Source organism: Apteryx rowi, unplaced genomic scaffold, assembly GCF_003343035.1.
Source record: "Apteryx rowi isolate R43461 unplaced genomic scaffold, aptRow1 scaffold_133, whole genome shotgun sequence".
NCBI lineage: Eukaryota > Metazoa > Chordata > Aves > Apterygiformes > Apterygidae > Apteryx > Apteryx rowi.
In genome coordinates, this window is record NW_020447564.1 from 493033 (window position 1) to 505903 (window position 12871).

The window sequence follows — 12871 nt, forward strand, 5'->3', positions numbered from 1 at the left end:
CCCCCCCCGTCGCGAGCCGGCCCTGGGCGCGGGGGCGGCCGCGCGGGCCGGACCGGTCTGACGTGAGCGCGCGGCCGCGTGGGGGGGAAGGGGGCTCGGGCACTGCGTAGATGTGGAAAATATATGTTATATTAAGAATTGGTAGAGCAAGTGAGCAACCCGTGTGCCCGGGGGTTTTGGTGTGCCGCGGTGTATGAGAAGTGCGGGGAGTCCAGGTGTGAAAGAACGTGTGTTTTTACTGGGGTTGAAGGGGCTATGGGGCTCATCGTACGTAAAGAAATATATGGCTACTGGTGGAGGCCTGTGTGTGTAGGGGTGGAATTTGCAAGTGACTTTTTTTTTTCCTGGTGGACATATGGGGCTTTTTCCTTTCATTTGTAGCTTGAATTGAATTTGGGGGTTTCAATCAGTATTTTTTTTCTTTGTTGAACTGAAAATATTTATTTAAATGTTCTATTCACCTGTAATGTGTTCCATAACATATGCCATTCGTTTGTAACAAAACATTGTGTTTTTGTACCTATACAAGAAAAAATGACTCTCTCTCTCAAAAAAAAAATGCATATGAGCGTTAGGGGTGAGGGTAGAGGCTCTCTTTCATCTCATCACCAAGTGGTTAGAGGACTTGTCTGTGATATGATGCAAATTTCCTCTGTTTAAAGGGAGTTTGATCAGTACCTTATAAGAGGTTATCTTGTTAGTGACTGTTCTTAGGTTAGATGCTTTCAAGTCTCTCTTAGACATTTCTCTGCTTTGTGTAATTAAGCATTTAGTGGAGTATGAACTGGATTCTGTATGTCTCAGCTGAGACATATCTGAAAATCAGTTTTGCTGCCTGGTTCAGTAGCTGCATGAGTATTTTGTACCAGATGGAACAATTCTAGCTGGAGAAACTGAGATATTTACTATACTCTGAAAATATCCGATGGCTTTGTTAGACTACTCCCCAGGAATCTGGGAGACCTAAGTTCAAATTCATTCTCCTTGATTCAGGGCAGGTATTTGGCTCAAGGTTAGAGGCCTGATCACAAGACTGTGGGCTGTTCTGGGATAAAACTGATTTATAGTAGGATTCTTAAATATTCAATGAATAATAGAGAATGATGCCTCCCCATCACAAAGGCGGTAAGTGTGTGCCTTTGAGGTACTCATACATAGCTAAAATTATTTGGTGTGTTTATGAATAGCTTTGAGATGATGAAAATATTTCCTGCAAATTTACTGTTCATGAAAACTCTTCTATGTATTTGTATAACAGTGGAAATCTAAGGACAAGAAGCAGGCTATATAGGTAGAGGGAATGGAAGTATGAAGCAGAAGTTTGGGTTGGTGCGTATGGGCTGTGTGTGACTAGTAGATACGTGGCGCAGAAGGGTTATGTATGACAAAATATCTGTGTGCATGGGAGGAGGCTGAATCTATGTGCATGAATGATTTTCTATAGAATAAGTACAGTACTTGTGTTGGGATCCAGAGTAAGGAAACTGGACAGCATCTGCCACACTATTTCTTAAAGCTGTTCAGTAATCTGCCTAGTAACTGCTGCTCCATGTGTTTGTATTGTTTTGTACCCCATTCTGTACATCCGTTCTGTGTCAGATAAAGTAACTGATGTAACAGTAGCAAAATTTAAAAGTTGGGAAACCTTTTAAGTCCAAACAGTTTTAACTCAGTTGTGTTGTATGTGGTCACTACATTTGATAGACAGCTTGCGCTGTTAACGTGTTCTACAAAGTGTTTTTCCAGAGTAAGGGAAAGCTCTATGCTGTACTTACAATGTTGCAATTCTTTTACCTTTTGTTACTTTAAAGAGGGTTGGGCTGTTCCTATTGTGTTTAACATCATCCCATACCCAGTAAACAGTCTAACTACTTGGTGGATTTGGGAAACCTACTGCCTTGTTAACAGACTATATTGGAGAGTGTACTCACAGTACATGCCAGCCTTGATGGAGACTGGCGTTTACAGACTACTTGGTCCATCACTAAATTTCTAAATTGTTGATGAATTATTCGTCTTTTTTTTTTTTTCTCTTCCTTTCTAAGATATTACTCGCATCTTCAGCAGATTCAAGCTTTTTATACATTTCCATTCCATCCAATGATGACTGCAGTGCCCAACATGGAAATCATGACTGAGCAGCCAACTCTAGAGGGAATTCCAGAGCCAAACTTGGCTCAGGAACCTACTAAAGGTAGTTTGATCGGGCTATATTAAGTGAGCTAAGAAAAATTTCTTGATTTAAAAAGTATATGTGTTTGTTTTAATAAACTGCTGCTTTAGACCTGTTGGATTTCCTTTCCTTGATACTCTTTGAGTATGTATTCTTTCAGTATATATTATGTATTTCATTCAGTATGAGGATGTATTTTTAGTAACATTTGTTACCAAACAGTAAGGTTAAACATGTTTATAATATTCACATAGTTCAGTTTCACAAAATTATCTTGTCCCAAGAACAGCATATTTTTGTTTTAATAGGTAAAAGTAACATCTTTAGCCAGCTTCATGGTATTTGACATTAGGTGAGAGAGGGAAGGCTGTCTTTTTTTTTTTTTTTCCCCAGTCCAAGCTGAAAAGTGTTTTTGTAATTCTGAAAGAAAACTACAGTATAATATTGTTTGTTTGAAGTATTTTTGTTAAAATGGTGTTTCTTTAATCTGTTATAATAATCACAAATACTGAATTGCTAGTATGCACTAAGGGTTGTTTGTTTTTTAGTGAGGCTCCCTTTTTCTTAAACAAATGTATAAAAGCTAAGAAATGTACTGTATATCACATGTGTTTTATAATATATGCACTTCTACATTGTGCTTCTTCCCTACTAGGATTTTGTTCATTTAGGTCTTACACTAACCATGCCAAGAAAAGATTCCTTTTAGTTCTGTTCCTCTGGTGCTTGATCCTCACCAAGTATAAAAGCCAGTGATCTCTGCCATGCTTAAATTCTGATTCTACAGCAAATATTCGTGTACCGAGTTTAGTCTTGCTTTTCATATACAGGTACAGCTCAGAGCTGTCTGTATCAACATATCAGTCAGTTCATGCAATGACACTGCCTGCTTAAGTGCTTTGATATGCCTAAAACGTTCTTTTTTAGTTATAACACTTGGCCAGATGAAATCATAGGAAGAAAATCTCCTATTTCAAATAGTAGCAACTGCTCAATTATTCACTGTACTATTCACTACAGTTATTATGCGTCTCAAGTGCTATATTTAATATAGATAGGCTTCTTTTGTATCTTTATTATTGTGATAATGTGATTTGGCCATGAGCATGCTATTTGACTGCCCTTTTGAGTATTGTTAGATAGTTTTAATCTTGAGTTTTGAAGCTGTCCCATGATGGTTTTGTAGGAATTGAGAGTTGGGTAAAACCTTCAAAGGCAGGGCTTGAAAATTACTCGTGAAATCTACAGGAGTAAATATGAAAGACAAAGATTTGAAATCTGCTGTCATGAAGAAATTAAAACTTTCAGGATTGCCCTCTGACAGGCTCCCCTGGTGTTGTGGTCAGGCAGTTCCTCTTTAATGACAGTGACTGATTGGTACTATCTGATCAGTTTGAGAGTTAGGAGAATGTTCTCCTGCTTCATTTAAAATCCTCTGGCAGCTCTGAGTTGGATGCATCTCTTGCGTTTTGCCATCACATAAAAAAAACAAACTAGTTCTTCCAAGAGATAAGAAAGCTGCCTATGTACCTCACTGAGTTTGCAGCTTTCTAGTCTCTCCTTCATTGTGAGTAGACTAGAGCTCAAATACCATTACAGCTTTCCTAAACAGTTGCTCCAAGAACGTGATGGGAATTTGACATGGTTTTTTTCCTGCTCCTTGCAAGAAAGCTGAGTACAAACAAGAACAGTCCAGAAATGTCTGCAGACTTAGGAGGGCAATGCCCTGGTATCCACTATATTCCTTGTCTGAGGAAGAATCTGAACGAGAAACTTTAAAATTGAGACTTCACCTTATTTTTAAAAGTAAGAGATAACTTTGGCTGGTTGCTGCCAAATAGATTTTGGAAAATTTCCAGTTATGTTCTGCCACTTGGCATTAATGAACGGGATAGCGATCTGTAGGTGTTCATGTCATGACCAGTATCTGTGTTGAATTAATTTCTAAGCTCTCCATGTTCTCCAAAAGAAATTAAACTGTTTCCAAAGGATTGTTGTATATAGCATGTAAACAATGTACCCTAGCCCTGAGATTATTCTCATTGGTTTGTATCTTTAGTTGGCTTAGTTGTCTGTGAGTAGTGTGTGCCTGTGGTACAGAGAGATATACAAGCTGGCTCTATGCTGACCCTGGAAAATTGAGATTTGTCCGATAATTTTTACATTCATGAATATTTAGAAGGTATTCATACATCCAATTCAATCTTTGTGAATGCCCATACTGTAGCATTAGAAATGTTAAAAAAGGAATTTGTTGTGTGTTTCAGAAGTTGCAAAAGGAGGAAAGAAAAGAAAAGCCAAAGCAACTGAGCCAAAGCAACCCAAAAAAACTGCTGCTAAAAAAGAAAAATCAACCAAGTCAAAAGGCAAACAAGAAAAGATCACAGATACTTTTAAAGTCAAAAGAAAATTGGACCGTTTTAATGGTGTATCTGAAGCGGAACTTCTTACCAAGACTTTACCTGATATTTTGACCTTTGATCTGGACATTGTAATAGTAAGTAACTCACAGTTACAGGATTAGGTAGAAATGTGAATAGTCTGTATTCACTGGTTGTGAGTTACATTGTTGCTGCTTGCTTATCTCTCTTACTTTATTTTGCAAGTTCTTGGCATATGAGTATTTAAACTGTTTCCTGTGTACAGCAGCTTTGCATTTTCTGTTAAAAATCATAGTAACATAATGAAAGTTTTTGAGAAGTGTAAGGTCAAATATAATACATAGTCATGAAAGACTGTTACTTTACACTTTATTTACTGTAAGCATTAATCAGTGGCTGTAAAACAGGCTATGAGCTGCTCTTCTGACATTACACATTTAAACCGAGGCCCTGCTATACAACTGTGAATTCTTTAAATAACAATGGAAGGTATCAGTAACATAGTTTTGTTTACTGGCATTAACGAAGAGAATTGAAGACATTTGCTTAGTGTAACTTGATCAAATTTCTGATCAGTATGCCATCTTCTCCTCATTAAAATGGACTGATATCTTGCTTTGTAGATTGGCATAAACCCTGGCTTGATGGCAGCTTACAAAGGACATCATTATCCGGGACCTGGAAACCATTTTTGTAGGTTTTTGTTTTCCTTTCTTTTTATAGGATTTGCAGAACTCTGTTAGAACTTGTGCCATTTTAATTATGCTGGGTTTTTTTTTTTTCTTTTCTTTTTTTGCGGAGAAGGGGACTTTGCTTTTAACCGTCTGAGAGTGACTTAAATCCCATAGCTTTTTCTGTCGTATAGCATACATAAAAAGAATAAAATAAAAGAAGAATATTTGTGACTTTCAGTGCAGGTTTAGAATAGTTTACCAGACTCTGTTAACAAATAACTCTTAGCATGTTAGTGTACCATTCAAGGAATTAAAAATTAAATATCTAGTACTTAAGTTATCAAGGGTAAGTCAATGGGCATCAAATTGTGGCATAAACTAAAACCAGCAATGGCCACCCTACACACAGTTTTTTTCCAAAAATACATTTCAGCAAGCCCTCCTCTTTCTGTGTTTATTCATCTCTGCTAAACAAGCTTCTTAGCTGATGACAAAGCAACACCCCTTTTGCTTCCCCAGCAGGCATGTGTATCTAGCATACCTGATTCTGCAGACAAAGACTCCTTTTTTTCAAGTATTTTCCGTTTAAATGACACTTTTGCAGCACATTGTCGCAAAGGAAGATCGTATAGATCATATCTGAACTCTGTTGAAATGCTCTGGTTTGGGTACTGGGAACCATTCCGACTTTGGTAGCAAGGAGCTCCATATGGGCTAATTTGCAGCTCCATGATACCCCATCCAAAATGCTTCTGTAGAGCAGTAGATCAGGCTCAAGTTATTTCTCTAGTGTTCTGCAGACTAAAAGACTAATAGTTCTGTTTACCAAGGACCAGACTGGATAGGCATGCTCTGACAAATCCCTATGTTTGTAAGTGTTTCCTGAGTCATTAGGAACTAGCTGCAGTTGATTTGTGCTTAAGAGAAATAGGCAGTGCACATCACCCAAATTAAACTTGTATATGTTAATATTAATGTTAAGATGACAGTGGGTTCTGTCGGAGAGGCCCAATGCAAGGAGAAGCGATGGCAAGGTTGTAAAAGAAAACTGGCATTTGTTGTATTTGCCACATTCTTTTCCACAAAATCTGTTCTCTGTATTGATCGCATTCCCTGCCTTTTTATGTGAATTGTGAAATGTAAAGCTCCATACTGAACTTTTAGAAAAGTCTCTTGCCATACATGGGATCCTGGTGATGAATTCTTGTTGTTCAGTGGGGATTTGCTGTCCTCATGAAATGGATAAAATAAGTGTGGCTGTTTTAAATTTGTCTAGATAGGGCAAAAGTCTTTCCACATGAACTGATGCTCTCTTAACATAGACTCTTCCTTTAGCATTCCAGTACTGTATGCTGGCAGTCTACTTAAAAAAAAAAAAAAAGACAAATGCATATTTTGCCACTTCACAGGGAAGTGTCTCTTCATGTCTGGTCTAAGTAATGAACAGCTGAACCATATGGATGACCACACCTTACCACATAAATATGGGATTGGATTTACAAACATGGTGGAAAGGACAACACCTGGAAGCAAAGACCTCTCCAGGTAGGATAACAGAGGAGAATATCATACTCATTAATCAAGTAACAGTTGTGATTGTAATTTTGAGTACTATTTTTTATTTTCTCTTTTAGCAAAGAGTTTCGGGAAGGAGGGCGAATTCTGATGCAGAAATTGCAAAAGTATAAACCTCGTATAGCAGCTTTTAATGGAAAATGTGAGAACCTTAATTTTGAATGAATTTGGTCTGTCAGTTGCTTTTTCTGTCCATTTACCCTATCTTCATTTCATTTTAGGTATTTATGAAATTTTCAGTAAAGAAGTTTTTGGAATAAAAGTTAAAAAATTGGAATTTGGATTGCAGCCACACAAGGTGCCAGATACAGAAACTGTAAGTATTGATGCTGTGGAACAAAAACAGAGCACTCTTATTTTGGTTATTTCAAAATTAATTAAATCTCAGGACTTGCACCCACTTACGGCAATGGCAAAGTTTGCCCAAAGTGTAAAGTGGGATTGGGCAATCTTCAGACACATCTTTAAGATAGCTCCTGCAGACTTGCTAATTTTCTTTTGAAAATGGTTAGTGCATTCTCTGGAGAGCATCTAAAATATGAATAAATCTTACATGCTTTTATGATAACTCTCATCTGCTTTCATCTGATTATCTGTGACCCATTTCCTGTGTGCTTATATTACCAAATGTTGATACTGAACATGATCACAGTGCTAGAAGTGCTAGAGTGAGGGAGAAAGAATAGTAAGTCCACTGTTGTGCTATTATACACTACAGATGCAGCATTACTGTATCTGGCCATGCCCAAGTACTGTTATTAGACTAGGCCTTCTTACGCTGATGTGCAGCTTGAAATTAAATTGGACACTTAAGGTACAACAAAACAGTTTGAGGAAGGGTGTATTCAGCACAGACATCTAGTGCTGGAAGATATCTGAAGAGACCAGCTATATATAAATCATCCCAAACAGGTTTGTTTAATCAGTTTTTATAAACCTCCCACAAAGGCAATTACACTACCTGCCAAGGTAGCTTGTTCCAAAGCTTTATTGCCTTTTCAGCGCAAAAGTTTGGGTTGTTTTCATTCTCTATCTATTCCAAATTGCTATTGCTGCAAGTTTAAGATGTCCTTCCCTAATGGTGGAATGTTGCCATCAGAGCCTGAAGAACGAAAGGCTTCTTCCTTAAGTAGCTCTTAAATATTTCTGCAGTAGATGTGTCACATTTGTAAGAAAAGCAAACAGTCCTATTTACAAGTTCTGTTCATAAATATTGCACTGCAATAAGCATATTGGATAAAGTTCATTTTCTCTGAACCAGCTTGAAGTCTTTAGTTAGGTCTCTTGGCAGAGGCAGAGATGCTTAAGTTGGCTTCATCCACATGAATTTCAAACACTGGCAAGTGTGATGCAGAAACACTTGGCCAAGAAGCCAGGCTGACTAACCCATGTTGCCTTTCTCATGGGGTTGGGATGTTTGCACAGTATCATGTCCTCTGGACCTTCTGGCTCGGATCCCCATTTGTTCAGGGAGCTCTTCAGTGTGCTCCACTGACTGGCATACACTTGTACTTCTTGTAACATACTTCTGCCACTTCTCCTGCAGCACATAAGCAACTGGTGAAAATTGTCATAGCTTCAACAGCTGGTAATCAGCCTCTCCCTTTAGGGCAAGTCATCTAGCTGGCCAAGAAACTGTAAAGCTGCTTTTAGTCTCTCCCACAATCACTATGGGCATTAGTTGATGTTTGTACAAGATAACATGAGCTTAACTGTGAAGTTGTTCTTGATGCACTAAATATTTGTTTGTAGTTCAGGAGCTTATAATGTTCTTTTTCTTGCTCTTTGTCTCAAGCTCTGCTATGTTATGCCATCATCCAGTGCAAGATGTGCTCAGTTTCCTCGTGCACAAGATAAAGTTCATTATTATATAAAGCTGAAAGACTTAAGGGATCAACTGAAAGGCATTGCACCAAACACAGAGGTACAAGAGGTGCAGTACACATTTGATTTGCAGCTTGCACAAGGTATAGTGATTATTTTGTTAAACCTTTCTTAAAATGTAGTGTATTGTAAAACACAGAGCAGTTGCCCTTGCAGTTGCTTGAGCAAAAGGAAATCAGGAATTTAAGGACAAATAAATAATCAGGACTGTATTAAGAAGAGCATGGAATATAGTTCTATACCACATGATTTAGGGTGGATGGGACGTACTTTCTAAGGGGAGCTGGAATTATCTTTTGCATAGAATAATAATATATCTGTTTTTTCAAGTGTTGTCTGATAAAAATGTTCTTTGTTTTTCTTCAAAATATTAATACTTGAGGTCTCCTCTTTCTGCAGAGGATGCTAAAAAAATGGCCGTCAAAGAAGAAAAATATGATCCAGGTTATGAAGCAGCATATGGAGGAGCTTACTGTGATCATGCAATATATGAAAATGAACAGTGCAATTTCTCTTTGAATGGAACTGGTAAAGTGTGGTGCTTGGGGCATTCAGTTTGTAAACCATTATATACGAATGTATGCTTAGTTTTCTGCCCTTTCAGCAACTTCCATAATTCAAACAAGATATTTAAAGTATAGCAGTAGTTAAACTGTTATATAATTGAGGGAATTTATGATCTTTTGGGGGAGGGAAATATGAAGAAGCCACTTACTCTTACTTAAATAAAAAAATAAATTGTTTACACCTTCAAACTTTGATGCCCAAATTCAGACTTTCAGGCAGCTTCCTGAAATCTGACAAACAGATACAACTGGTCACTTACAGAGTAAACTTCTTTGATTACAGTGATTTTTACATAAATGCATGGTGCTGTTCAGAACAAAACTGATGGTTGCTACTTCAGTGCTTTCATTCCTAAGGAAAGCAAAGCCAGAGAATAATGGAACAGATAAAATCACTGTAGAGCTGAGGTTGTTCCATTACTAGCAGGACAGATAAAGGAGGAGTATGTCGGAATGCTGTAATCCAAATAATTTGTGAGTTAGCTGTTTTATGCCTTGAATAATCCGAAGACAAATTTTACTGTTTTTACATCATGAGTGAGAAAGTTTAAAACAACACCACCACCACAAACCCAGAACATGTGACACAGTTTGGTGTCCTCCAGCTTTTAGTGAGGGAGCAATATAACAGTGAGAGAGTAATAAGCTTTGACTATTCATAGTTTTCTCGATCTGTGCTTAACAAAAGCTCTTGCAAATGCTTGAGGAAAGTTTGGGGGGGGGGTTGTTTTTTTTTTAATCCTGACCAAGTTTGGAAAAATTATAAGTAAATAAAAAAAGAACAAAGAAAGAACAGAATGAAGGATTAGTCTAGTAATCTAGCTGTAATTAAGAACTTGGGAATTTTACTTCCAAAATAACACCAACTGCAATTAAAAAAATGATGAATAGTAATGGAGGAAACAGTAACTGCCACATTCCTCTGAAGTCTTGAATCTTCAGTCCTAATCTCACTGTGTACTGTAAATGGAAATTTGCATTCTGACTACCCTTCTTCATCAAAAAAAGTGTCCCTTCTTTTAAAAGAAAAAACTTATTCATAGGGAGCACTGCAGAGTAAGGTATTTTTTTTAAACATTTAGACTTATTTATCTTATTGTGTTCAAATATATGCAGTTACCCTTCAATGAAGATTCTAAGAATTTATAATCTGGTGAAATTATCTGGATCTACAACAGTAGATAACAAAAATAAGTTTGTACTCAGTCTGACTAAGTAGGTAGTAGTAAGTAGTCACAAAATAGGGAGGGAAAGATGGAAACTGCAAACTTTTTTAAGTTAATGACATCAACTGCATTTTAATATTTTTGTTTTTCAGCAGCAAGCAATCCACGGTACTGTGAGGGGTCTTCCTTTGGTGAAGTTCCTAATGGACAATGGATGACACAGTCCTTTGCAGACCAGATTCCAGAGTTCAATACTGGAATGACACAAGAACAAGAAGAAAGCAGTGCATAAGTGCTGTTTCTTTTCAGCTATGCATACGTGCTGCAGTTTTAATGCAGTGATCAAGATTGGTACCTTGGTTCTCCCAACTGAAGCATTTTAATAGTATTTTATCTCCCCTAGCTATTTTATTATAGTCAAAGCTAATTGTGTGTGGTAGGCTCAAATCAATGAACTAGATAATTTTAAGAAACTGTCCAATCTTTTTAAAAAACAAAAGTTACCCCTTTTTTGTACATGAGTTTTATATTTAATGTATATCCTTTCTTGCAGTTCTTGACAAATTGCTTTCTCATTTGTGAGGATTACCTTGGGGCGTTAATTTTATTCTGTAATTTGTATTGTAGTAGTAACAGCAGTGGTATACTTTTTACTGATGCCTCATCATATATTTGGATATCTCGTAATCCTTTTATATCCAGAGAGGAGAGAAGGGGAAGTATACCTTGATCTTACATGAAGTGATGTTTTTAATCATGCAGAGTTAAACAAATTGTGTTTTTAAGTCTGCCTGTTACCTTCTTAAAAAATGCAGAAGGTTGTGTTCTGCAGCTGGGAGTGCTGAGTATTTTATGGGCAGGAATAGAGAGCTCTGTCTGTTTAGTGACTGTACCATATCAGGACTAAGGGACTGGAGACATCATCCTCTCAAGTCACAATGTTGGGGAGGAAAATTTAGAACCTAAATATCCTAGCTGAGCTGTCTTAATTTCAGGTCTCCCTACCACTCCATCTCTTCCCCTTTAAATTCCAACATAAGGAACTGGAATTCTTTTTTTAGAAAAAACAGTGGTTCTTGAATTCTGTGGCATTTAAATTCTCAGCCTTTTTGATGTGATTAGTCCCTTCACCTGACCTATTGCTAGCAACACCATTAGCAGGAGACAACCCCTTTGAACAGATTATACTGCAGGGACTTGAAAGACCACATTCTCTGTAAAATTCCTGTACAGTTACATTATTTACATCTACAATGTAAATCGAGCAAAAAAATTGTTTATCTTACAGTTAGCATAGAGTGAAAGAAGATTGCGATTTAGCAATTCTTAATGTTCATTTCTCTTCAACCTGGAAAACTTCAGAGGGTGTTCTCCTTACTCCTCTTACAAGAAAAGAATATTAAGTTAAAGATAAGAGGAGCTGTTCCATGAGTAGGAAGGCAACTGTGGAAACTACAGCTTTCTTTTTGAGGAACTTGCTTAAAATATACTCTTTGATGATGGGGCCAGTATGTGACTGGGAAAGAAAAGAGATTCCATGCTTGTGCCTCATCATCATCATCATCTTTCCCTCTTTTAATATATGAGGAAGAGATGAAGTAAAAGCAATAAGCTGATCAAAACCTTGAAGTTTTGATGAACTTATGAGAGTAGGTGCTTCACATACTTGAAAAATAGATACAAACAGTATCTCCACAATCCATGCTGGTCAGAGATTCCTGCACCAGTGTTCTTATCCTTTCCTCACAGCCATTGACAGTTGAAACACACTGAGTGTAACTAGTTAGTGTAGATTCTAATCCTGCTGCAACAACTGTCACTGAGATCACACACTGTCAACCTGTTGTGAGGCAGGTATGATGTTTACAGTTTTCTTCCCAAATTATGTGGCTTAATTCTGAGCGTCTTAAATCAAGGAAGTGTGCATTATGATTCTGATTGTGTTTATTAGCTTCAGCATAAAGCTGTTCAGTATATTGTCAAAAAGGTATAGGATTTGTCTTGTCTGTTATTTAAAGTGTACTGTATCATGTATCACTGTTTACATGGACATTTTCCTGCAGGTGCTCAAAGTATCTTGTATCAGGGATTTGTTACAACTCAATTTTATTTTTCAACAAAGTTAGAAGCATGTAATTAGCACTGCTGAGTAGGTAACACAGTAGTGTATAACTACTGTAAGGGTCTTTTTTTTTTTCAATTTTGAAGGGAAAGGTCTCTTCTTTAAAAGAGGCACCTACTAGGCTAAGTATAAAATATAGTTAAGTGTACAATGACAGTTTCACTAAATATTTTAATTCTATGTGTACTCCCTCAGAATTGGTGCTCTTTTCATTACAGTAATGCAGAGGTTCTTAACCTGTCTTAAATCTACAAATGTTTCACAATAAAATCAGGAATTGTATTGCAGTGTCTTAATGTAATTTTGCATCTTAGTAGCAGTGATCTGTGT

At 37.2% G+C, this 12871-nt stretch overlaps 1 protein-coding gene across 2 annotated transcripts; it reads left to right on the forward strand.

Moving 5' to 3' along the window:
• The first annotated feature begins 193 nt into the window (after positions 1-193).
• On the forward strand, positions 194-12823 carry TDG (thymine DNA glycosylase). 2 transcript variants are annotated; one of them, XM_026056824.1, is made up of 10 exons: positions 194-215; positions 2046-2194; positions 4441-4670; positions 5178-5247; positions 6638-6773; positions 6863-6945; positions 7025-7119; positions 8599-8770; positions 9087-9215; positions 10575-12823. In XM_026056824.1, the coding sequence occupies exons 2-10, from the start codon at positions 2101-2103 to the stop codon at positions 10709-10711; spliced, it is 1146 nt and encodes a 381-aa protein (XP_025912609.1). In that variant the 5' UTR covers positions 194-215; positions 2046-2100; the 3' UTR covers positions 10712-12823. The 2 variants fall into 2 exon arrangements, with proteins under 2 accessions (XP_025912609.1, XP_025912608.1); XM_026056823.1 differs by lacking the exon at positions 194-215 and having other exon boundaries at positions 10572-12823.
• The last annotated feature ends 48 nt before the right edge of the window (positions 12824-12871 follow it).